The following is a 27879-nucleotide window of genomic DNA, read 5'->3' as shown; positions in this document are numbered from 1 at the left end:
CCCGGCCCGTAGAATGATAATATTGATATACGGTAGACTGTACTCGACACTTCCCTGAAACACATAGAACCGTTATCAAGAAAGAACATTTTCAATTTCTAGTCTTTTTTGTGTTGCAGACATGCAGTGATCACCACCACATTGACCTCCGTACCGCCCTGATATGGCCCTTCGTGGTCGGCTGGGCGTTAAGCAAACAACAAAACAAACAAACAAATTGAACTCCGTCCTCGTCTTCATCTTCACTGTCCGACGAGTCATTAGTCAATGTCGTCCTCGTCAACGCCATTTTATATGATGATAAAATTGTGTAGGACACATGCTGTGAAAATGAACATAGGAACTTCACGGATGTTGGTCATGTCGAGATCTTTTAGCCTGCGGAATTTTCCTTTCAGCAAACCAATAACACGCTCCACGTTGTGACGTTTTTACCAATTGGTCTAGGGTATTTAATGTTTGGTCGAGATACACACAATCTCTTTCTGTGCTGACACTGTACTCTCTTGCCAAAGAATACGCAACAACGTTAATTAGTTTGAACAATTTTATTTATAAGTGGCTAACAATAGATTGTTCAAAATTCACATCCTCTGTTTATCACAAGTTAGTTAATAAATAGATACCCACAATGGGAAAACGCAAGTCATTATTCTTCAAAAGTTCTTGGCGAAAACACATAGAACCGTTATCAAGAAAGAACATTTGCAATTTCTAGTCTTTTCTGTGTTGCAGACATGCAGTGATCACCACCACATTGACCTCCGTACCGCCCAGATATGGCCCTTCGTGGTCGGCTGGGCGTTAAGCAAACAACAAAACAAACAAACAAATTGACCTCCGTCCTCGTCTTCATCTTCACTGTCCGACGAGTCATTAGTCAATGTCGTCTTCGTCAACGCCATTTTATATGATGATAAAATTGTGTAGGACACATGCTGTGAAAATGAACATAGGAACTTCACGGATGTTGGTCATGTCGAGATCTTTTAGTCTGCGGAATTTTCCTTTCAGCAACCCAATAGCACGCTCCACGTTGTGACGTTTTTGACTCACGTGCGAAGCAAAAGTGAGTCTATGTACTCACCCGAGTCGTCCGTCCGGACGTCCGTCCGTCCGGAAAACTTTAACGTTGGATATTTCTTGGACACTATTCAGTCTATCAGTACCAAATTTGGCAAGATGGTGTATGATGACAAGGCCCCAAAAAACATACATAGCATCTTGACCTTGCTTCAAGGTCAAGGTCGCAGGGGCCATAAATGTTGCCTAAAAAACAGCTATTTTTCCCATTTTCTCTGAAGTTTTTGAGATTGAATACCTCACCTATATATGATATATAGGGCAAAGTAAGCCCCATCTTTTGATACCAGTTTGGTTTACCTTGCTTCAAGGTCAAGGTCACAGGAGCTCTTCAAAGTTGGATTGTATACATATTTTGAAGTGACCTTGACCCTGAACTATGGAAGATAACTGTTTCAAACTTAAAAATTATGTGGGGCACATGTTATGCTTTCATCATGAGACACATTTGGTCACATATGGTCAAGGTCACTTTGACCCTTATGAAATGTGACCAAAATAAGGTAGTGAACCACTAAAAGTGACCATATCTCATGGTAGAAAGAGCCAATAAGCACCATTGTACTTCCTATGTCTTGAATTAACAGCTTTGTGTTGCATGACCTTGGATGACCTTGACCTTGGGTCAAGGTCACATGTATTTTGGTAGGAAAAATGTGTAAAGCATGTGAGTCGTATGGGCTTTGCCCTTCTTGTTACCAATTGGTCTAGGGTATTTAATGTTTGGTCGAGATACACACAATCTCTTTCTGTGCTGACACTGTACTCTCTTGCCAAAGAATACGCAACAACGTTAATTAGTTTGAACAATTTTATTTATAAGTGGCTAACTATAGATTGTTCAAAATTCACATCCTCTGTTTATCACAAGTTAGTTAATAAATAGATACCCACAATGGGAAAACGCAAGTCATTATTCTTCAAAAGTTCTTGGCGAAAACACATAGAACCGTTATCAAGAAAGAACATTTGCAATTTCTAGTCTTTTCTGTGTTGCAGACATGCAGTGATCACCACCACATTGACCTCCGTACCGCCCAGATATGGCCCTTCGTGGTCGGCTGGGCGTTAAGCAAACAACAAAACAAACAAACAAATTGACCTCCGTCCTCGTCTTCATCTTCACTGTCCGACGAGTCATTAGTCAATGTCGTCCTCGTCAACGCCATTTTATATGATGATAAAATTGTGTAGGACACATGCTGTGAAAATGAACATAGGAACTTCACGGATGTTGGTCATGTCGAGATCTTTTAGTCTGCGGAATTTTCCTTTCAGCAACCCAATAGCACGCTCCACGTTGTGACGTTTTTACCAATTGGTCTAGGGTATTTAATGTTTGGTCGAGATACACACAATCTCTTTCTGTGCTGACACTGTACTCTCTTGCCAAAGAATACGCAACAACGTTAATTAGTTTGAACAATTTTATTTATAAGTGGCTAACTATAGATTGTTCAAAATTCACATCCTCTGTTTGTCACAAGTTAGTTAATAAATAGATACCCACAATGGGAGAACGCAAGTCATTATTCTTCAAAAGTTCTTGGCGAAAACACATAGAACCGTTATAAAGAAAGAACATTTGCAATTTCTAGTCTTTTTTGTGTTGCAGACATGCAGTGATCACCACCACATTGACCTCCGTACCGCCCTGATATGGCCCTTCGTGGTCGGCTGGGCGTTAAGCAAACAACAAAACAAACAAACAAATTGACCTCCGTCCTCGTCTTCATCTTCACTGTCCGACGAGTCATTAGTCAATGTCGTCCTCGTCAACGCCATTTTATATGATGATAAAATTGTGTAGGACACATGCTGTGAAAATGAACATAGGAACTTCACGGATGTTGGTCATGTCGAGATCTTCTAGTCTGCGGAATTTTCCTTTCAGCAAACCAATAGCACGCTCCACGTTGTGACGTTTTTACCAATTGGTCTGGGGTATTTAATGTTTGGTCGAGATACACACAATCTCTTTCTGTGCTGACACTGTACTCTCTTGCCAAAGAATACGCAACAACGTTAATTAGTTTGAACAATTTTATTTATAAGTGGCTAACTATAGATTGTTCAAAATTCACATCCTCTGTTTATCACAAGTTAGTTAATAAATAGATACCCACAATGGGAGAACGCAAGTCATTATTCTTCAAAAGTTCTTGGCGAAAACACAGTATCTAGAACATATGATGATGATGAGATGTAGTGTAAGACGCTTAGCTTGATGTCGAAGAACTCGTAAAAACAGAATGACGGACAGCAAATGTTGGGACGACGACGATCCAGTGACGACAGGTCGACGTGGACAACAGGTACGGTGGGTTACATCAAGTAGTGATTCTTCAACGACGAACAAGTTAGCGAATTCAGTTCAGTGTAGAGTATAGGTATAATATGTAACAGCTGGTCCAATTCTCGACGTAGAGAATTCAGTGTAGCATACCGTTAACAAATCGTTCATCTAGCGCATGTAAAACGAAACAGAACATGTATCAGCATCTTGAGAAATGGAACACAAATAACATACTCGCATCATCTAATTTCTCCAAACGAACAGACACATGATTACATGAACACACACAAGGATTGGCTTTATCAGAAAGCTACTGATTATGAATCATTTACTAACCTGCCTAGAATCTTTCGCATATGACCTCCTTTGGCCTTGACGAACAGACTGGAACTGATCGTTGGTTTACGTTACGACGATTGTTGTCTGTCGTCAAGCACCCAGATAGCATGCTAACGTTAAATTAACGTTCGCGGTAAACGTTAAATTAACGTAAAAAGTTAACGTTACATTAACGTTACTTTGCTCATCTGGTTAACGTTAATGTAACGTTAACTTTTTACGTTAATTTAACGTTAGTTTTACCAAAAACTAACCATAAAATAACGTAAAATTAACGTTAATTTTACGTTAACCTCTAACGTAAAAATAAATAAAAACAAACCAAAACAAAACCATAATATAACCAGGGCCGGATCTGGGGGGGGGGGGGTTCCTGGGATTCCTGGGGTTCCGGATCCCCCCCCCCCCCCCCTGGTCATCCAATGTACCCCTCAGAGAAAAAAAAATGTGGACTTTGGACCCCTGCCTTCAGTTGCAACACCCCCCCCCCCCCACCCTCAAACGAACTTGGTCCGGCCCTGTATAACCGTTAGATTAACGTTATTTTTACGTTTCCATGCGAACATAAAATGATCCAAAACAAAACCATTATGGAACGTATATCTAAACGTTTTTGGCTCACGTAAGTGTAGCCTATGCGATCGTAACTTTGTCTGTCTGTGCGTGCGTGTGTGCGTGTGTATGTCTGTGGTAGAAACTTTAACATTTGACTAAACACCGAAATACTCATTTCACCTGGTTATTTTTCAAGCACCATCTTCAAAATATTGAAGCAATGATCAACACTGTGTCGGCATGTGTGTAGTTAAAGCGTGTATCCAAAGAAAACGGGTGGTGGGGGGTTTTGAAGGGGTACAAGCAGTTGACTGGTTTCTGTCGTGTGTGGTATGTAGACCAGGTCAGGTGTCAAGACCAGGTCAGGGGTCGCGCGAAGGATTGTGGTATAGATTCACTTCTCCAGTTCTCACTTCTGCATTCGCCGATTCGCAGAGTATAATCAATAACGCAGAAATGATTATATGTAGGCTAAATTTAGGTCAAGCAATGCTATATTTAATTATATTCGTCTAAACTGGAACAATTGATTAGAAGGCAATAAAAAGAGCAGCAATTAGGAGAATAAATTACTACATAGTGGTATGTGTGCATGAAGATAAATACCATAGAACTTTGCAAAATCAGTCTTGACAGAGATCAATAACTGTTTATATGCCAAATTACATGTAGGCCTACATATGAAAATTATGCAAAGTATTTGCACAATCAGTATCAATCAATTGATTATGTGTATGACAAAATTAGCAATAATAACAATAACAAATAATGTACTGCCGAGACATCAGGGTATACAGACTACTGAACATACCTCAGCCTTTTTTTAAATCATTTCTTTTAAAATGAAAATGTTAAAAAAAATCAGCAAAAATCACTCTGAAAGAATTAATTCAGTATCGATATACACAGCAATTTGTCAATGTTATAAACACAACTCTCAACTTTTTTTCAAAGAAGTAACCTTATGTTTTATGCAAATTCAATGAAAAATTACTTGAGAGACCAAACAAAGTTTAGCAATGTATACATGACAAGTTTCATTACAAATGTTAGCACCTGCATGTAGGCACGCAGGAAAACTGTATGTTAGCTCTTGAAGCTATTGAAAATTCATATGCACATCATACAATTATTTACACATGAATATAGGTCAATCATTTTATCAATGACCAAACAAGTAAATAAATGCCATACCAAATAGCAATTGAGATATCATTGCAATAGAAATTTGAATGTCACACAAAATACCCACGTCTATACCCTTACTGTTTTACCTGTCCCCTTATCAAACCCCCTCCTCTCCTTCTTTAATCCAAATAAACCGCCACCTACCCCCTTTCAAGAGCATCAAAGTAATCTCCGACCACATGTAAAAATATAATAGAATTTATGTGGGTTGCAATTGCAAGAAAAAGATTTCACAGCATAGAAGTTGTTTCTAATCACAGAAAAATACTAATATCTCCCACGCTTTAACAACAGTTTATAAAATCATGTTGCAATGATGATTATAAGAAACGCGTTTCTCAACGTTTTTCTTTAAATTAAGTATACCAACTATGAAGGTAATCTCTGACCACATGTAGAAATATAATTGAATTTATGTGTGTTGCAATTGCAAGAAAATAATTTCACAGCATAGAAGTTTTTTGTAATCACAGAAAAATACTAATAAATTATTTCTGATTATAAGAAACGCTTAGAAGTTAATACATCAGTTGATCAAAAGTTTCAGATTGTCACATCAATGATCAATGATCCCAAATACACATTAATTTGTCTTTACTTTAGTCCATACACAATAGTACACGTCACTGAAGAGGCACATCAAGAAAATGTTATTGTGAAGTGGATGCAGCCGCAGGAGCTTGAGCTTCTCCCTTATTCTTCTCTAAACGCCGCTTACGTCCCCCGTCCCTCTCAGGTGCGAAGCGCAGCCACGACTTTATTTTCTGCTCAACACACTCATCACTAGACAAGGATGTTCCTCGGTTTTGCCTTACAGCTTCTGAAACACCACCCAAACAAAAACAAATTGAGTGTCAACTAACCAGTAGATTGTTATTTCCATTACAAAAAATACCCCAAAATTTTGAACAATTTCCTGATGAATAAGATTACATAGTCAGGTCTACATGTGTATGAAACCCTCCAAAATTCATAAATGTGAGTATGTAAAATAGAGCCAATTATAGAATATGATAATCTGCAATAAATTTTGCAAATCCTGTACCCTAGCTGTTTTTGTAATATTTAAAATGTATCTGAGAGTGCCTTAAACATTTTGTGTCAAAATGTGCTTGCGTGTGTGTGTGTGTGTGTGTGTGTGTGTGTGTGTGTGTGTGTGTGTGAATTGACCAAGAAACATGAAAAATTTGGGTTTTTTAAGATCATGGTAACTTACAAGTATGTTAAATCTGGATAACTATTAATAAAGACATAGTAAATACATTTGCTTACTCATTATAATCCAGCACATCTTAGTCCTCGAGAAGGGTTTTTTCAGGGAGTTTTTTCCTTTCCAATTGAAAAGGGTTGCCACGCCGTCAGTCATCAAACGGTTCAGCATTCTTTTCAATAAGGGCCCCACCTCATTGCCACCAATGGCAGAAAGACTTTTGATCTGAAAGAATAAATCACAGAATGAGAAACTTGGTCTAAGTTGTAATAATTAATTAAGGCAAATGTTCTTCCACAACCGCAATTAGACAAGGTAAGCTGGTAGCCCGAACGCTTCGTCCCTGAAAATTAGAATCATGCATATGAAATATGACTGTTATTGTCAAAACACTGAAAATAAAGCAAGCTCTTACCATGCAAACCAAAATTAAATATGTATGAAACATTATCATGCTGGCCGGCAAATCATATTGCTTAAACATACCAATTAAACTGCCTGCAAATCTCTCATTACTGGTGCACTTGAATTCCATGTTTGAGAATTCTTCCATGGATCTAACGGGTAGTTGTATATCATCCGGAATTTCCATAGGTTGGCTCTCTTGATTGGTGATTTCCTTCACCATAGCAGCTAACCTTTCCTGGCTTGCTTTTACCTCTGTCAGTTCCATCTTTATTGATGCAAGTTCGCGAAGAATTTTCCGCTCAAGGACTGTATGGTCAAACAATGTATATTCTATCTAAGTTCCAACCATGATGAATCGATCAACAAGACAGAAAAACAACTGATACAAACTCTTCATTGCAAATGTAATTACAATAAAGCCAAACATTAAAAGTGACCCTACAATTAAATGTTACATGCAATTTTTACCCCCCCCCCCCCAATATAATCAAAATTAAAATACTTATATAATTATGTTATTTGTTTTTATTTGCTGGCACATCCGTCTTTTATTGTGATTCACAATGACAATATCTCGCCCTAAGTGCTTGGTTTACACCCGTCGCGATATAACCTTCGTGGTTGAAAACGACGTTAAACACCAAATAAAGAAAGAAAGCCTTCGGCCTTGGTCGATAAAGATGAAACAAAAGACGATATGGTCCCCTTGGACCAACAAAAAAGCTGGTCTGTCAACAAGCCACCAAACATCTTATATTGTCATCATTTTCACGAGTTTTCATTCACAAACACCTGGTAAATAAATCTCATGTTCCCCATGCAATAACTCGAGGTGGTGAATGGGTTTGAGCTTTCATGTGAAACGTGGATTGTCAAAGTAAAAGCCAATCAGGCTGATTGTTTGATGTGTGGAACCATCGTGGCTTTGGATTTGTGTTTCCGAGGCGGAGGGCAACGATTGTAAGCATTCACTCTTAAAGACCCAATCAATGTTGATAATTACCGTGGCGACTCATGGTCAATTTGCAACTTATCTCTGTAATCGCAAAATCCACAACGAAAAGTCATAAACACTTAAAAGAAAAGAAATATGCTCAACACTTACTGAATTCACAGGTATGATCACAGCTCTGTACATTTTCAGACTGGAAGAAAAGCGTCAAGAAGCTACGTTTGACGTCACATACAAGTTTGACGTGTTATCTCGTGCTACTGTGACGATGCTTTGTGGCCCGGAGTTGGATTCTAAAAATTCGTCTCCCTGTGGGTTATTGTGCATTTTGTTGCACAACCAAAATGATGACAAAAACGATGTTTGGTGGCTTGTTGTCAGACCAGCATTTTTTTGTTGGTCCTCGGGGAGCATATCGCCTTTTGTCTCATATTTATCAACCGCGGCCTTCGGCCTTGGTCGATAAAGATGAAACAAAAGACGATATGGTCCCCTTGGACCAACAAAAAAGCTGGTCTGTCAACAAGCCACCAAACATCTTATATTATTCATATTGTAATGCGATTGTTCTTTGCATGCCTTTCATACTCACGCCGTTGTCGTCCACAATTTTTAGAAGCCAGTTCGACCTGACAACGTCCACCGAGTCATCATCAGTAAAATGTATTGCAATACCTTGGTTACTTTGCTCTCGAACGGACGAGAATGTTATCAATCCTGAAGCAATCCTAAACATTGGCATCGCTTCATGCCATTATCGCTTGACCTAGCGATAATTCTATGTTTACTAAAATATCCTTTTCTTTCTTACAAAACACCTTCGTTTCCCAGACAAGAGATTGGGTTACAAGAATTACGTCATCGTCATTTACCGTGTGACGTCACCATGACGAATACAGTCTCGGCTTAACTATCTGAAGAATCTCTGAAGAATCACTGTCTCGGTTTGCCTTTGCTGACTGCCGCACAAAGTAAATCATCACACACGTCAACTCGGGTCCTTGCCTGGGCTCTGTTGTAGGCAGTTTCCACTGGGGTCAGATGGCCGTTGTCGCGGAATGGAACCAGCAGGCAGTCGCGGAGAGGGTAGGCTGAATCCCCAATCATATGGTACTCTGGAGGCAGTTTACTTGCGTCGGACTCCAACACTCCACGGAGATCTGAGTTGCGGAAAACTCGGCTGTCGTGTACGGACCCAGCATAGCCCGTGAACACATCCAGAAAGAGGAGGTCTTTGTCGCATACAACCTGAAACAAGTCGCGTAAAGCAAAATAAAAATAATTCATCTATCAGCCTGAAACTAAAAACCAACCACAACAGAGGCTACATATGTCCTGTAGGCTTTGCTAGTCTAAACCGTAAGACTGAGCTGGGTCAAGATCGTCTCTGCAGAACATGCGAATGAGGTGCCTAATGTCCCATATTTTATTTATCATTGAGTGCATTTTCAGCGTAACCATGACATGCATTTATTTTTGAAATGATAACGAATTATATAAAATCATATCTTCGAAGCTGAAATACATCCCCATTATCCATGCTTAGTCAAAGAATGCTTGACCAAAATGTTAATCAGAATATGAGCTCATGAAAGTGCTGCCTCAACTTTCACTAAAAGCGGGATATACAAGATACAAGATACATTCCACTTATCTGAAACAGAAAGTGATCAAATCTGTTACCTGGAGATGCATCGCTGGAAAACCCTTGCGGCAGATGTACGCGTCCCTGTTCTCATCCCTGGTTCCTGGTATCTTTATGTAGGTCCCATCAATCGCTCCAACGACGTCGGGAAAACCAGCTCTTGCTGCCAATTTCCCAGCTAATCGAGCCAGGTCACATCTCTGTGGCCACTGGATGACATCTCCTGCAAAGAACAGACAATTGCATTAAAATATGCTGATCACAGTGTTAATTTTATTCAAAATTATCTGACAGTTTACCCATGTCTGTTCCATTTACAATTAAAGTTACAGGTCTCCCAGTCCCAGCCGAGTCTCCGGCGACAAATCATGATAACTTTATAAGAGTTTGATTCAAAATGTCACATTATACATATAATTGCGTCAGCATGAAATAGTAAGAGTTGACAGTTTAAGCCAAACGAACATCAATACTTTTGTGGTATTGGGAGTAGAGCTTTGGACTCGTACATAATTACCACAGACTAAGAACGGGTTCTGGTTTTACCTCGAAGTTCAGTAAGAACTTGACACACCGTCATAACAATACGATGTAGCCCGCCCTTATTCATTCCGAACCTGTCCGCCACACCTCTGTACGTCTCTTTGTTGGCAAGCAGCCATACCGTAGCAAGAAGTTTCTTTTCAACAGTGACAGAGCGTTCAGGCGGCAGATGTGGTGCCACCCACTGGCAGAGTGTCTGAAACAAACTAACTCAAGTTTATTAAACAACCACTGAAAGTGAAACATCGTCATTGAAAACTGTGCACAGCAAGGCTGTTTATGCTGGCCATTCCTCAACCGAACATTCTTTTTCCCCCAGGCATTTATTTTCAACCATAAACACAAATACACATTTGCGAGCACACTTTAAAAAAAAAAGAGTCAAATTTTCACAAAATGAACAAAATGTGAAAATCCGCCAAAACAACTTGAATCTGTGGGCACATAATGCAATGACCTTTTATTTTTGCATTAAAAAAAAACCCCACACTCAATCATTCTTTCTAGGACTAGGAGGTGATAATTGGCGTTATGCAAGTAAGGTAGTGTTACAACAGCATCCTAGTCCAACAGTATAACAAGCCAGGTATCCCAAGTTAAAAAAAACAAGAGGCGAAGCCTTCAAGGCTCACGGAGGAAATCGACAAACAGTAACACAAACTCAATCACTCCGTCACACACACACACAGTGACACACACACACACACAGAAAGAGCATAGGTGAAACTGTGCAAGAAAGCGAGACACTAGATCTAGATCTGTCTGTCTGCATGTAGCCTACTTACAAGGACACGACTGCCAACTAGTCTCGGCGCGCTCAAAATAATAATGACCGAGACTGTCAGTACTTCCTTCGCGTGACGTCTAACCCTCTTACGTCATAATGTGACGTCAATGTAATGTGACGTCTTCAAATGTTAGAGTTTCTACCACAGACATACACACGCACAGACGCACGCACGCACGCACGCACGCACAGACAGACAAAGTTACGATCGCATAGGCTACACTTCCGTGAGCCAAAAACCGGTCCATGTCCTAATGACTATATATTGCTGTGCATTTCTGCCGTTTCTCTGCATTCTGAGAAGTGTAAGAGATCTGTCAGATTTGGGATATATATACATATCCCATGACCTCCCTTCTTTGTCTCTGTTACTTCAGTATGGGTATATATGTTGTATTTTTATAGCTCAATAAATACATCATGGACTCAAAAAAATATATGATAGTGCAGATTCCGATTTGGGCGAAGAACTACTTTGCTCCCGACCTTTGACCTCGCGCCGAACAATGTGACACATTTGTATGAAGTTCCAAAATCGTATTGCACGGCTCAGAAAACCATATCAGTTGCACGCAAAAATGAATCTCAGAACTGATCTGATGTATGAGATGCAATAAGCAAACGTTTCTTTCATTATGAAAGCAATGCAGGTGGGAAAAAACGAACATTCAACTTACAAGATAACCAGATGCTAGCGAACCAAAACAAAAACACGAGTACCCTCCCCTTGCTTCGTTAGCAGACGACTTTTGAGAATCTGTCAGACCGTCCTTACCTGGCACGGTTGGGCTTCGCTATCATCAGCTGTTTCACGTGTTTTGCGAGCAAGTCTACTCTTTTGCCTGGCTCTGCAGTAAGTCCACATTGGCGATGAAGGTATCTAAGAACTTAACATGTGTGTATTTTTCCGTAATCCAGTCATATTCTTTCAAAATGCAATCAAGCGGCGGTGACAGACTTGGGTCCTGTTTTCCTCGCACCCATACCAGTTTAGGTTCATGCAAACACACTCGCAAAACATGTAGATACATTTCAAATAGGGAGCAAATGGTTAAATCTACATATGTGTTCCCTAAAATTTGCTTCTCTGTCAATAAGACTAATTGTATAATAATGCGTTCGAAAAAAACAACGTGGAATCGATTCTGAATCGAGTCGAGTAAGCCAAATGGGGGCCAAACCGGTTTCCCCGTTCCGCCGACCTGAAACGCAAAAGAATTGTGCGCTTCAACTAAATGGATTTCTATACGACTTCATTACTTTCTTGCAACTTATGAACCTTTACTTAAAGCTTTTAAACGGTCTGAAAGTAGTGTTACCGCGTACTTATAGATGCACTCATTCGTTTTATTTTTTCAGCGACGGTCACTTAGTTTAAGGTTGCAAAAAGGCCAAGTCTCGCTGAAAACACTGTTTCACACTCCACAGATCGCAACAGTGCCGCTAGTAGTCTACACTTTGTGTTTGATGGTAGAATGGGATATACAGATTACAACACTCGTGGTTTTTTATATGGCTTGTATTTCAGTCAAGACCCAGCGGGAATATCAATCGAGAGCCACTCGCCAAAGGCTCGTGTCTCCCGATGATATTCATCCGCTGGGTCTTGACTGAAATACAAGCCATATAAAAAACCACTCGTGTTGTAACCTATACATATCCCATGACCTCCCTTCTTTGTCTCTGTTACTTCAGTATGGGTATATATGTTGTATTTTTATAGCTCAATAAATACATCATGGACTCCAAAAAATATATGATAGTGCAGATTCCGATTTGGGCAAAGGACTACTTTCCTCCCGACCTTTGACCTCGCGCCGAACAATGTGACACATTTGTATGAAGTTCTAAAATCGTATTGCACGGCTCAGAAAACCATATCAGTTGCACGCAAAAATGAACCTCAGAACTGATCTGATGTATGAGATGCAATAAGCAAAAGTTTCTTTCATTATGAAAGCAATGCAGGTCGAAAAAAACGAACATTCAACTTACAAGATAACCAGATGCTAGCGAACCAAAACAAAAACACGAGTACCCTCCCCTTGCATCGTTAGCAGACGACTTTTGAGAATCTGTCGGTAGTGTGTTTTGGTGTGCGCCTTCAGCTATCAAACATCGGCTGTTTCACGTGTTTTGCGAGCAAGTCTACTCTTTTGCCTGGCTCTGCAGTAAGTCCACATATTTTTCCGTAATCCAGTCATATTCCTTCAAAATGCAATCAATCGGCGGTGACAGACGTGTCGGTCGCGTTTTCCTCACACCATACCAGTTTAAGTTCATCCATGCAAACACACTCGCAAAACAGTTTATCACGTAGATACATTTCAAATAGGGAGCAAATGGTTAAATCTAAACCTACATATTTGTTCCCTAAAATTTGCTTCTCTGTCAATAAGCCTAATTACACACGTTCGAGAAAAACAACGTGGAATCGATTCTGAATCGAGTAAGCCAAATGGGTCCCAAACCCGTTTCGCCCGTTCTGCCGACCTGAAACGCAAAACAAAAGAATTGTGCGCTTCAACTAAATTAATTTCTATTCGACTTCATTACTTTCTTGCAACTTATGAACCTTTACTTAAAGCTTTTAAATGGTCTGAAAGTAGTGTTACCGCGTACTTATCGATGCACTCATTCGTTTTATTTTTTCAGCGACGGTCACTTAGTTTAAGGTTGCAAAAGGGCTAAGTCTCGCTGGCAACAGTTTTACCCTGCACAGATCGCAACAGTGCCGCTAGTAGTCTACACTTTGTGTTTGATGGTAGAATGGGATATACAGATTACAACACGAGTGGTTTTTTATATGGCTTGTATTTCAGTCAAGACCCAGCGGGAATATCAATCGAGAGCCACTCGCCAGAGGCTCGTGTCTCCCGATGATATTCATCCGCTGGGTCTTGACTGAAATACAAGCCATATAAAAAACCACTCGTGTTGTAACCTATACATATACTATCTCGTAATAAAAAGGAGTCGTTGATAAAACGGGAGGGGGGGGGGGGGGGGGGGAGTAAAGCGAGACAACTAGGAGGGCTGGGTTTACCAAGACAGTAGACGTAACTTGGGAATGGATGACGCAGTGAAAATGACGTGCACATTCTCGAATAACGGAGAATCGCAGTTGACTTAAAAACAACACCAAAGACAGGGCATACATGTCACCCGCACAGTAAACCTACAAGTGAGTTTCTTACCTTGCCGTCTCTCGTAGAGAATGGGCGCTAGGGACGGGTGGGCTATATATATATATACGGTATCGTGGGACTGTTATTTCCACGACACTCGTCGTATCGTGGGACTGTTATTTCCACGACACTCGTTGTATCGTGGGACTGTTATTTCCACGACACTCGTTGTATCGTGGGACTGTTATTTCCACGACACTCGTTGTATCACCGCCCTGATATAGCCCTTCGTGGTCGGCTGGGCGTTAAGCAAACAAACAAACAAACTCGTTGTATCGTGGGACTGTTATTTCCACGACACTTGTATCGTGGGACTGTTATTTCCACGACACTCGTTGTATCGTGGGACTGTTATTTCCACGACACTCGTTGTATCGTGGGACTGTTATTTGCACGACACTCGTTGTATCGTGGGACTGTTATTTCCACGACACTCGTTGTATCACCGCCCTGATATGGCCCTTCGTGGTCGGCTGGGCGTTAAGCAAACAAACAAACTCGTTGTATCGTGGGACTGTTATTTCCACGACACTCGTTGTATCGTGGGACTGTTATTTCCACGACACTCGTTGTATCGTGGGACTGTCATTTCCACGACACTCGTTGTATCGTGCGACTGTTATTTCCACGACACTCGTTGTATCGTGGGACTGTTATTTCCACGACACTCGTTGTATCGTGGGACTTTTATTTCCACGAAGTTCTCAATGAAAGCGTCCGGGACGTCGGTTGGAGCTTGGTTTGCGGCTGCTTGCATGCGTTTTCTGTGGTCATGGCAGATTTGTGTCACAGCGGTGTCGGTGTCATCAGTTAATTCGGATATCACGAGCTCTTCCATGTCCTTCGACGCCATCTTGACCTCCTAGCCTCTGCCTCGTTTTCAATAAAGGCGTTTCTTACGGACTCTCGCCTCCTAGCTACGCGAGCGCTCGCCGCGAGATATTCTCGCCTGAAAGAAACTCGCGTCAGGTCGCACCAACTAGTATTTAAAAAAATAAGCGCCGTAGGAGAACGGTATCTTTCAACTTGTTTCAACTTCCATTATCAAGTTTGTTACAAGAATTACTAAGCCAAAAGATTCTGATCGGACAAGAAATCAGGATTCAAACCACATTTCAAAATAATTTTCATTTTTTTGCTGGGATGAGGTGTTTGTGAATATCAACTCTCTTCTGTCCTTTGTCTGTAATCCCAACAAAATTGATTTTTCCTAATTAATACAAGGAATCATGATTATTAAATGTCTCTTATACCTTGGGCACACACACACACACACAAACACACACGTTTCGTTGAGTAAAACAGGCACACCAGCGAGAACGCGTTTTATTGCGGTGCAGCGATGACATTGTGTGTGTGTGTGTGTGTGTGTGTGTGTGTGTGTGTGTGTGTGTGTGTGTGTGTGTGTTGGGTTCTATAAAGTATTGGTGCGTTGTACGTGTGCGTACAGTGCGTTTGAACAAGAAAAATCACTTATTAAGTGATCCAAAACTGCAACGTCGACAGCGAACTGGACGAAGTCTCATAATAGGTTCAACAACAACAACAAACAAGGAGAAAACAAACAACCAAAAAGCAGGAAGAAGCAGGCGGAAAAGTGTAATGACATTGTGTCAACAGATGCAGGTTCCCAGTTCTCTTTCATTTGGACTTGTTGATCTTCTGCAGTCGTTTGATCTGTTGCTCCTTCTTTGCCTGTTCTCCTTTGTCCTTTTCTTCTGTAACGTTTACACGGGATTGCCCCATGGAGAGTTCTAGACAAGTTTAGCCCCCCCCCCCCCTCCCTCGCCTCTAGCGCCCATTTTCCTATAGAGACGGCAGGCTAAGAACATAAGAACATGAGCGACCATGTTCCTCTGCATGGCTTACCTGAAAGCGAATTCCTTACTTACGTCTTGTCTGGTGTGGTTATTCTGATCAACTGCGCACCACGGTTAGTATTTTACCGCCTCGTCCCCTGATTGGCCAATTGTGTCATGTTGTCCGTCAATGGTCCGTCATTTGTCAGTCGTGTCATGTGATCAAAACCCCCCAACTATTCCCTCTTTGCAACTAGGTTATTTCCCTTACATTTCTTTCACTCTAATTTTTTCTTGAATGACTATCATTTGTCAGAAGTCGAAATGACGTGATGGCTTTAGATTTTCTCTGCCGGTCGCAAGGTTTGGTCTCTGGCTTGGGCAAGATTAAGAGCAGGTCGACCTGCGTGTTCCAGTTGCCAGTTATCAAGGGTTCTGCAGCACTGGTAGTAGACATAACCAAGCTAAGGAAAGGTCACTCTCGCAGAAAATCGGTAGTCCCAAAAACAGGGAGACAAAATAACACGCCTTCAGCTTGTGCAGTTAGGCAGATCGAACGTATCTTTTGCGTCGTTTTTGGTGTTAAAAACTGGCCTACGATTAAAGAACAGAGGGAAGAATTCGTAGCCTTTTTCTAGATGTGTTGAATATTTTTTTCTGCAAAAAATCATCACGATCATCAAGACTTGACAAATAGAGTGCCCCCTGCTGAAAATACGATTTCTTGGAGGTTCTATCGTTAATCTTACCATCCTGATCACTTATATTAGCACTAGAGTGTGCGAAAGACTCCAAAATGTAGATGAAACACAACAACCTTGCTACTTCGGAGCCATTTTGAGCGTTCTCAGTCACCATCTATTTTTCGATCAAATGCTTACGTAAACTCCTGACGTCAAAAGATGTTGAAGGAAAATGTCGTGCACAAAACAGTTTTCCTGATCACAAATCATTATGTGAAACTTGCTTTACAACTTACTTTCATGAAGTGTACGTATTTTTCTAGCAATAGGCGTGTCCCCTGTTTTGAGTGAACACTGTTTTTGTTGTGCACTACCTGTGTTTAAAAAAATAAAATAAAAACATACACAGCGGCCATAATTTCTTTTTATTTGAATGAATTTTAACTTCAAAAAGATTATTTTAGAGTGCAAATTAAAAAAAAAATCAATGCATGAAGAATTTAAAAAAAACCAGTTGGTTATACACCTACTGGTAGAAGAAGTGGCTTGTTCGATCAGGCGATTGATATCACTTCCTTTCCGTCCATCGCACTCGGCTATTTGGCTGCTGTCCAGTTGGTAAGCGGCTGAAGTCCCAGGTCAGACCGAGACTTGTAGCCAGTAAGATGTTATCTTCGGTCATCTGTCCCGCAGGCTCTTCTTCGGTTGTTGTTGCCACGGTTGTGCTGTCTGTGTCGGGTGTCGTTGCCATCGTTGTCATGGCCATCCGAGGTAGCGCAACTCGGACTTTCACGGAGGCTCCACCTGAGACCACGGTCTTACTAGACGTGCCTGTCGCGGCATTGGTGACGGATGGTTGCAGGGTCTGAAAGGTCAATCTCGGCGGAAGGCTTCAGACAGGACGTCAGGGGTCAGAACAATGCGTCGGATAAGAAAAGGCGCCAATAACCGACGACCGAGACCAGTAAAAAACACATCTTCAGGAAGGGTTGATTTTAAGACAGAGTACAAGGGCATATGTGCAGGGGCCTGGAATGACCCTCTCGGGTTGAAAGGGTGTTAAACAAATTAAAAAATGAGTCCATCAGTTCTATTCTGTAGCAGAGGGCACCCGGCCTACTAGGAATGCTGTGGTTGGTCAAAGATATACTTTATAGGCTACCTTCACTGAGCATGAAGGTTGCTTGCATTTGCTCTGCAATGACCTGCTATCGTTGACGTGGCCTGTAGCAGAAGAACAATTTCGAAAACACATTTTTCATTTTTTTGTCCGATAATAACTGATGAACACAAGTGCCTTAATCAAGAAAACATGAAACTAACAAAAAATCAGCACACTAATTACAACACAGGGAAAAAAAAACAATTCACCCAAAGTTCATTCAAAACATCTTGAACCAAATATAGCCAAATGAAGCATGCATACTCATCAATAAAGACAATTTCATGCCTGTGTATTCATTCACACAGCTTCAGCAAAATAACAACAACCTTACCACACAAAGGTTCTTGCAGTAGTTCATGAGATGTTCCCGATTACAACCATCTTCCATGGACGACAAGGGGAAGACAAGAACCCCCCCACCCCCGTCAGGGACATGTTGCACAACCTGGGAGGTGTTGGATCCTCGCAGCACACTCACTATCATTTTTATCATTTTTGAGAGTTCCTCATTTTGTTTTTCGAAAATGAGAAACAGATAGTCATTTTTCCCTTCCAGGTGTACGATTGAGAGCCCTGAATTCAATGTTGTTCTCTGATGTTGTACCTGGACTGAAAATACATGTATAGATCGAAATGTCGTAGCTCTGAACAAAATTGTTCAATTAAATGAGCTCCTACATGTCAAAACTAGCGGACAGTCGTCCGGCCAGGCGTCAGAACAATACGTCAAAAACCGAAGACCGAGACCAGTGAACAACACTGCTTCTTTAGAAAGGGTTGATTTAAGACGCTGTGCGTTAAACAAAATCAAAAATGAGTCCATCAGTCATATTCTGTAATACAGGGCACTAAAACAAGCCACGAGGGAGGCCCCACTGCCTTGGATGGTCAAAGATATACTCTATACCTTCACTGAGCATGAAGGTTGTTTACATTCGCTCTGTAATGACTTTCTATGGTTGACGTAGGCTGAACGTGAAGAACAAGCTCGAAAACACATCGTTCCTTTTAATTGGAAGAACACGGGTCTCTTGACACCGAAAACACTGTACCGCCAAAGAGGAACTGTTGCGGCAACTCTGAAAATACCCACCCGCATTTCTCTGACTTGCGAACAATCTCTCCAGTGCCCGTACCCTGTCTGCCAACCCCCGTGGACATGGCTTGTTCCCCCTGCATCAAACGACTGTCCGAACCTTGAGGACGCCCTTCCGCATTTCCAGCCTTGGCATTTTGAGATTTCTCATCCTGTACTTTGAGTAGCTAGCTGTGTTCCCAAGCCTTTCATTTTCTCCTCTTGATCTCGCTATCTAGAAAGTTGTGCAACTTGCCGCTCATAGCAAGCTTCTAGCTTGGCAAACAAAGCTGTTACTCGATTGTCATCAGATTTCAAATCGCGGGCTTGGCCACGACCTCCTTAGTTGGGGTCCTGATTTGGTAACAACTAACTAACTAACTAACCTCCTTAGTTTTGTCTTAGAATCGTACTCTGTTAATCTGCCAGAGTATAAAACCCGCAATACATTCTTTGACCCGTACAGTCTTTCTACTCTCTTTGTATAGCAGAGTCAAGTATGCTCTACTGCCTACCCGAGGGAAGTGAATTTTGCCACAAGGCCGACTCGCCCAGCTTCCTTGTCCCGAATCACCTCAAGGAACTGGCATACTCCTTCTTTTTCACGTAAATAGCTGGCAAATCTTGAAAAACATCACCAGCACAAACGCAGATTCGTTCTGCGAATTCCTGTATCGATTCCTTTTCCGGTTAGGCCAAATGCTTGAAATGACGTTTTAGCCTCTAGGGTGCATGCAACCCCAAAACGTTTGCCCATGGCCTCCGTGGCGAGTGAAAAATTGCCTTGGATGTTTTCTGGAAGCTTATTATAATGGTTTAGTGCCTCATCATCTAGGAAAAGTCCTGGGTACTCCGCGGCCTCCTGTTGGATCAAACTGCCCTTGTCAGAGGAAATACAACGTGATTCCCTATCCCTACGTCTTGTTACCTCCCTGAAACTGCGGGGCTCTTGCTCTCTCTCCCCGTGGTTTTGCGCCTCCATAGTGGAGACATGACCGTGAGCTGCATTTTGCCATTGGCATTTCTGTGCTGCAGAATGGGCCGACTATACTCTCGTGGCCGGCGGCAACATAGATTCATGCTGCAGTACAATCAAATCCTTGTACATGGCTTGCAATTTCTCCGTCTTGTCGTTTTCTGACTCCAATTTGTGTGAAGTCAAAACCACTAGCTTTTGGAGAGCCCTATCCTGTTCATGCTCTTTTTGCCAAACGGTCCCGTATATATGGCCATATTTGTTGAATTTGAAGGGACGTTAAAAACAATAACCAATTTTTTGCCCAAGCATAAGAAGGCTCTTAAGATAGAAGAAATATGACTTCTCGCTACTCTTTATCCAAGCATCAAGATTTTTAACAAGATTTGAAGTAACAAATGTGAAAGTTATATACATGGACATTACAAGGCTTGTTTAGTTGTGTAGCTTGCTGGGACAGGACAAACATGACTTCTTTCTGTGCTTTGTCCTATAGCATAAATTGCCGTGGTGTACAACTCTTGCTGCTCTTTTTGCCCAATGGTCCCGTAAATATGGCCATATCAGCTGAAGGGACGTTAAAACAATAACCAACGTTTTGCCTTTAAGCAACGCGCGGTTGCAGGAGCGTAAAAAGGCTTGTTATATAGTGATTTTGAGCTTACTAGGAGGAATATGACTTCTCGCTGCTCTTTATCCAAACGATGGTTGCGGGGGCGTAAGAAGGCTTGTTGAGCTGAGCTGGGACAGGACAAACATGACTTCCTTCTGTGCTTTGCCAAAGCAAGGGTTGTCGGGGTGTTTGAAGGCCTTTTGAGATAGTCCGTTGAGAGTCAGTCAGTGAAGCTGAGCTGAGACAGGAAGCACTTCCAGGATGACTTCCTGCTGCACTTTTATCCAATCAGAGGTTGTGGGGACATTGAAAGTTTTGTTGAGTTCTGAAGCTGAGCTGAGACAGGATGAACATGACTTCCTGCTGCAGGGGCGGGGATGTAGCTCAGTCGGTAGCGCGCTGGATTTGTATCCAGTTGGCCGCTGTCAGCGTGAGTTCGTCCCCACGTTCGGCGAGAGATTTATTTCTCAGAGTCAACTTTGTGTGCAGACTCTCCTCGGTGTCCGAACACCCCCGTGTGTACACGCAAGCACAAGACCAAGTGCGCACGAAAAAGATCCTGTAATCCATGTCAGAGTTCGGTGGGTTATAGAAACACGAAAATACCCAGCATGCTTCCTCCGAAAACGGCGTATGGCTGCCTAAATGGCGGGGTAAAAAACGGTCATACACGTAAAATTCCACTCGTGCAAAAAAAAACCCACGAGTGTACGTGGGAGTTTCAGCCCACGAACGCAGAAGAAGACTTCCTGCTACACTTTTATCCAATCAGTGGTTGCGGGGACATTGAAAGGCTTGTTGAGTTATGAATATGAACTGAGACAGGATGAACATGACGTCTTGCTGCATTTTCCCCCAAATTAACGGTTGTCGGGGTGTTTAAAAGTTTCTTCAGAAAGGAGCTTGGACAGGACAAACATGACTTCTCGCTGTGCTTTGCCCAAGCGACAGTTGCCTGAAGAAAGGAGCTTGGACAGGACAAACATGACTTCTCGCTGTGCTTTGCCCAAGCGACAGTTGCCTGAAGAAAGGAGCTTGGACAGGACAAACATGACTTCTCGCTGTGCTTTGCCCAAGCGACAGTTGCCGTGGCGTAGGAAGGCTTGATGAGATAGTGAGTGTCAAACTCCCTTGGCTTGAATGGCCTTCGATCAGTAATTAAAAAGTGTACTGACAAAGAAGCTCATTCAAGTCATGGTAGGTCGAAAAGCCCATTTGGCATCGACGTGAAACAAAAATGTAAGGAGAAAGATACACGCATTTACTCTTCATTTATAAACATTTAATGAATGGGAAAAAGGTAATGCAATGGATGACTGTCTTATCTTCTATGAAGCGCCACCTCCAGCCATAAGGAGTTTAAGAATTCATGATGTTGATTCGAGTCGTCTTGAGTAGATTAGTGGACTCGGTTGAAGAACATCTTTTCCTCTTCCTGGGATGATTGGTGATGGACAGCAAACACTTTTGACGATCAATAAATGATGGTGATGGGATCCACAGAGAAGTGGTATGATAGGACATCAACGATGAAGCCTCTTGGGAAAGACGTGCCCATGAGGTGTAGAAGCAAAGCGAACTGCAACCATAGCAATTTACGTCCACGATAACAAACTTTGTCAGGACAGGAAACAACCCGCTTGCTAAAGGACAGCCCAATTGCAACCTCAACCCGTTCATGTAAGTTTGTGGACAACTCAACCTTGACCCCTTGGAACCCTACAACACCACCCGCCAAACATCAATAATGGCAAACACAGACAGCTAATCTGTCTGAAAAACATTGAACCAGTTAAGGGAATAAATCAGCGCCTCCGCCGACGCTAACTAATGATACTCAATTCAACAATTATAATAATTTGCCCCGTGGCTTGTCCTTTATAAGCCTACTGTTCAAAACCCCACTGCAACTTAAATCTTACGTCAAAATTATGAAACATCTTCATAAATATGAATAAAACGCTATTCTAGTAATGTGACAACCATATTGAATAACCGATTCCGCAACGGCTTCCACTACCATGGCAACTACGCTCGCGATGACAACTGCGTAATGGCAACGCATACAACTGCTCACCTTAATCGCGAACAGACCGAAATAACAATGTATACACCGTGACATAAAGAAAGAGATGATCGATGTGACCAATGTGTGAGAAAGAAGACGAACACCCAACAGCGCACGACTTTGTTGCTCTCTTCCAATCTTACCCCATCGGTCCATGAATTGGTTCGGATTCATCGTTGACTACTGCTCAAGGATTACGTCTGAATGACCCATGTCTGCCCAACCCCTCATCCTTCAGCCGCACTGGTTTATCTTGGAGATCCGATGAGAGGCGACAAACATGTCATCTTGAGCAAACAGCCTAGAACCGAATAACCACTGTCCAAGCCTTGACGTAAAGATCAATTATTGACGTACCACAACTTGACGTCATACATTTTACATGAGAAAAGTCTTAAAACACAAATTGGCACAAGCACTTGCTTGTGACAGTCAGTGAGGCTGAGCTGGGACAGAACACACATGACTTCTTGCTGCTTTTTTGCCAACAGAGAGGCTATGGGGGCGTAGGAAGGCTTGTTGAAATAGAAAGTCAGAAAAGCTTAGCTGAGACAGGACAAAGATTGACATTTAAAAAACAAACAAACTACATGACACAACTAGGAGGTCAAAACAACCATGACAGACTAACAAGACTATGATACAAACAAGGGTCCTTTTGCAGTCAAGTCCTGAAACAGGGAAAGTCATGGCAGGATGAGGGCATCGTTGAACTGAGAAAAGGAGCAAACTTGCATCGGTCTCGAATAGCAATATCAGCTTAAGAGACGATAAAAAATATTGTCATCATTTTCACGAGTTTTCTTTCACAAGCACTTGGGAAATAAATCTCATGTTCCCCGGGGAATAAATCCCCGGTTACCATAGTTGCAGGAAGCCCTATTACATGGATAATCAAAAGCAAACCCAATAGAAACGCTCGAGGATTCTTCGGCTCTTTTCATTGGCGTTTCCCCAGACCTAAACAGACGACAAGACACTGCTTTGCAAAGTTCCAAAAACCAACTGGCAAACTGGCAAAAGTAAACAAAAAAACAAAACTACTTCAATAAATTCGTCACAAACAAATGAAACCTACCGATATTTTATGTCTTCTTACAAAGTCATGGAGTGCGTGTATCTGTGTTTCGATACACAGACGTTCGGAGAAACACGAACGTCAAGTTCAAGTAAAACGACACCTGACACACACATTTTGACCCGTGCACAAGACGTTGTATCGATAAACGAAGCACAAATAAGAAACAATAATAAAAGCAAAGAAAATAGCAACACGATATGCAAACATCTAACAAAGTCGAGCATGCAGAATGACAGGTCTAATGAAAAACAAAGAGGTACCGAGTCGGAAACAAGATCGCGATTCTTTCCTTCGCTGCACGACGCAAATCTTCTGTGACCTTTGACCAAACGTAGCTTCCACATTCGATCACTCAGCTTAATATTTACAACAGAAAGCCGAGGGGGTGGAATACCGAGATGAAGCTACAGAACCGTGCATCCTCAAACCTGACATATTCATCCCAACTCATTTAATGAACTCAAAAACACAGAAAGTTACTTTCACACGCCATCTTTGATTGCCAGTGGTTATCAAACCGGGACCCGTGTGGTTATCAGCACGGGACCCGTGTTTCAAAGCATGGCTCCCTGGGTTGATTGTGCACTTGTTTTCTCACTACCAAAACAAGAAGGGCAAAGCCCACACGACTCACATGCTGAACAGACCTTGATCTTTCTTTCAGAATAATTTTACAATAAAACTGAGAAAAACAATATTTATTCAGTAAAGAAAATAATTACAGAAAACTAATGCCATTGTGAGTTGCACATTCAGTAATTGCATCCAAGTTATGGTGCATACTGTGTCAAAAGGTTCTCCATGCTAAAATACATATCACGTGGTTGTTAATATTAAGTTGGGGTGTCAGCAGCACTAAAAGTTTCCCAGTCCGAATTCATGCTGCCCATGGTGCCTGTGGTGCCCAATGGTTGTGGATCACAAAATGCACAAGGAAAATGGCAGCGTTTTTCACAGGTAACACTAGGACCATTGATGTTTCGCAAAGTTTGTCATCAAGTAGTCTGAAACAGACAAAGAATACAATATAAGTACCTGTACACCTTTTCAAAGAAATTACCGATTTCTGAATTGAAAACAGGATTATTTGACCGAAACATCCGTCAATTGGGTGAAAGATTAAAAAAGTGGAAACTTAATTTGGTATGGAATTAGCCTTCCTTTCCTTGTCCTTCTGGTTTTCTCTGTTCCTGAAATCCCCTGATGCATGAAGAACTTTCACCCAGCTTTGAACACTCACCTTTCGTGGCACAGACTTGACAGACTCTCCCCTACCAGCTGCTGACCTCTTCATCTGTTGAGCAAACTCTGCTGCTAGCAGAGTGTCTGACGGAAGCGCCTGGAGGCTCTGGCGCTGGCACACTGCACTGCCTTCAATGGCAGGAGCGTGCACATCCTTCACTATCTCATAGTGAGTGTTGTTGAGGTGGTTGATGAACAACCTCTCAGCACTCACCTGAACACTGCTGTCTAACATGGCTGGGTCATGGTCATGCCAGCCCTGAATCCCTTCGATATCACGAAAAACACAAATCCTTGTCCTCAGCATCAGGGCCGCTGTAAAAATTTCAACCTCTGTTGCCCATATCCCACTGGTGCGCATGTGGCTGTTCAATAAATACGCCCTGGCATTTCCACCATTCTCAGACAGCAAGCAGCGCTCTATTCTCTGCGTAAAACTCGACTCCACCAAGAAACTACACACTGCCCCTCTCAGCTGCAAATGAAAGTCCTCACGACCAGTCACAAAGACACTCAAACAACGAAAAAAACAATTGCCATCCCCTCCAATACTGACGATGTCCTTTGGATGTCCAGCCTTGACCTTGCGGTCACCTGAGTGCAAAAACTGTTTAAACGGCAGGCCAAACTCCCGACACTGGTTCAGCTGCCACTCAGCCCCAACAGGGTCGAAAGGCGGGATCCTGGGTTTCTTCACTTGCACAACAACACAATCATCCCTCACACCTACACTACCTGCACACTTATGGGTCTGCAGACGCTGACTGGTCGAAAACACCTTCTCACATTTGTCACAAAAGGGACAAACATGATTATGGAGAGTTGTCAGACTCTTGAAAACCTTTTTACAAACATCACATTTAGCGCACTTGGGATCCATTTTGCGCAAGGCACTATCAAAAAAGCAAAAGGTCAAAACCCTATGAAAGTGAAGTTAAAAAACAAAGGAATACTGTACTCACCAATACAAGAACGAGACAAGACGGTACGAATTTTCGCTTATGGAAGCTTCATCAGGAAAAACAAGAACACAAAAGACAACAAAAAGCAGACGCAACACGGAACGAACAAGGTTTGAAAGAAAATGGAGGGGAAACACGCAAAAAAGGGAAGGAACTCTAGGAACGGAAATGAATGAAAGGGGAGAGAAGTGGTTGGATGATGTCATGGGCACAGGCATACTAGACTAAAAGTGATACACATTCATAAAAGGGGGGGGGGGGGGACAAAAGCCATGAAAAATAACTGATACTTATACTTGACGAGCCACTCCAGCCGGGTCCGCCACTGTTTGGAAGTGCAGATCTAAAAAAGCGGGTAACAATTTACCGAAAACGATGTATGCCAATCATGTTGCATTGTGTGAGGATTCCACAATAAAGTCCACGAAAGTTTGGCCTATTTATCAACGAGTCGAAAGTGACGCTTCGCTTCAGGGCACGGTGAACGCGTTCAGTACAGCACGCCTTACATGGAGCTGCCCGCGGTGGTTTGCAGTAGTTTAATTTAAATTTGTGCAATGTTAAACTTGTAGGGTCCTGATTTGGCTTAAATGGTCCACTGGACCCAAAAAGCAACAGCTAAAGAAAGAAAGAATCGGTCTCGCATAGCATCAAAATGGTGAAGAGACGATAAACAATCATTACCACCCCCGTCCTCTCTTTCTCTTCTAAAACAGGATTCTGAGTTTGTCCAGTACAATCCACTGGGGTTGATGCAAACGTCATTGTTCTGTCACGGTTGTACCCGCATCGTCTGTCATAATGTGTTCGTTTGGCCTCTGCTCCTCCTTATTCCCCTTTTCCCTCATGCCCTTTAACTTCCCCCCCCCCCCCCCCCCCGCTCCCCTCTTTCCCCGGGAAGCTCACCTACCCGTCACCCCTTACCCTTCTCCTTCACAACCAGCTCCGAATTCGCCATATTATTGATCCGTGCGTCCTGTGAAGGGCTGACAGTGTTACCTCGTGTTCTGCTCGATCTTTGGAGTGGCGCACATGCTTCTGTTAGTTCTTGTCCTGTGGGCGAATGCATTGACTTGCTTAGTGCAAGGAGCACTGAAGGGCAAGAGAAGTGTCTGTGTTTTAGTTTCCGCTGAACTAAATTTCCCTGAACCTTGTTGCCCCCAAGTCTGTGTCACTGAAAAGGAAAAACGAAAGAACGTCCTCAACACCCCCCCCCCCCCACACCCTCTCCCCTGAACAAAAAACCCCACTGCGGCGAGAACAAGAAATCAAGATTTTTGTATGAAGTTTTACAACCTTCTTTTTGCAGTGATAGACCTAATTGTAAATAGTTTTAAGCATGTAGCTTACCATGTGAACGACCGGCACGGTTGGCCTGGTGGTAAGGCGTCCACCCCGTGATCGAGAGGTCGTGAGTTCGAACCCCGGCCGGGTCATACCTAAGACTTTAAAATTGGCAATCTAGTGGCTGCTCCGCTGGCGTCTGGCATTATGGGGTTAGTGCTAGGACTGGTTGGTCCGGTGTCAGAATAATGTGACTGGGTGAGACATGAAGCCTGTGCTGCGACTTCTGTCTTGTGTGTGGCGCACGTTATATGTCAAAGCAGCACCGCCCTGATATGGCCCTTCGTGGTCGGCTGGGCGTTAAGCACAAAAAACAACAACAACAAAACATGTGAACTGAGAAAGGAAACAAACTAGCCTCAGTCTCGGATAAAAAAATATCAGCTGAAGAGACGATAACAAATGATAACCAACCAACCAACGAAAGGACGTCCTCAACAACCAACTCCCTCCCCTTCTTCCCTGAAAAGAAAATACATGCCAGAACGTTCGTTCCCCAAGGAATATTCGTCAGATCAATATGACGAAATTGTATCTGCTTGTGGACTACTGTCTTTCGGGGTGAGAGCCCTACGGGTTACACAGCACTGCTTAGTCGCGACAGACAATCTTTCCTTTTGCTCCGAATAAAAACAGTAAACAAAACAACAATGCAGTCGCGATCATGCAACTGATTC

At 42.3% G+C, this 27879-nt stretch overlaps 1 protein-coding gene across 1 annotated transcript; it reads right to left on the bottom strand.

Annotated features, from left to right (window-relative positions):
* Positions 1 to 1660: 1660 nt before the first annotated feature.
* On the bottom strand, positions 1661 to 26816 carry LOC138970134 (uncharacterized). Its single transcript, XM_070342615.1, has 7 exons — positions 26783 to 26816; positions 25449 to 25592; positions 24895 to 25163; positions 10208 to 10415; positions 9715 to 9899; positions 8992 to 9279; positions 1661 to 2394 (listed from the first exon to the last, which is right to left on the bottom strand). The coding sequence occupies exons 1-7, from the start codon at positions 26814 to 26816 to the stop codon at positions 2254 to 2256; spliced, it is 1269 nt and encodes a 422-aa protein (XP_070198716.1). The 3' UTR covers positions 1661 to 2253.
* Positions 26817 to 27879: the final 1063 nt, after the last annotated feature.

The sequence above is a fragment of the Littorina saxatilis genome, linkage group LG7, assembly GCF_037325665.1.
Source record: "Littorina saxatilis isolate snail1 linkage group LG7, US_GU_Lsax_2.0, whole genome shotgun sequence".
Lineage (NCBI taxonomy): Eukaryota > Metazoa > Mollusca > Gastropoda > Littorinimorpha > Littorinidae > Littorina > Littorina saxatilis.
The sequence above is the reverse complement of the archived record's forward strand: the minus strand, read 5'-3'. Positions and strand labels throughout refer to the sequence as shown.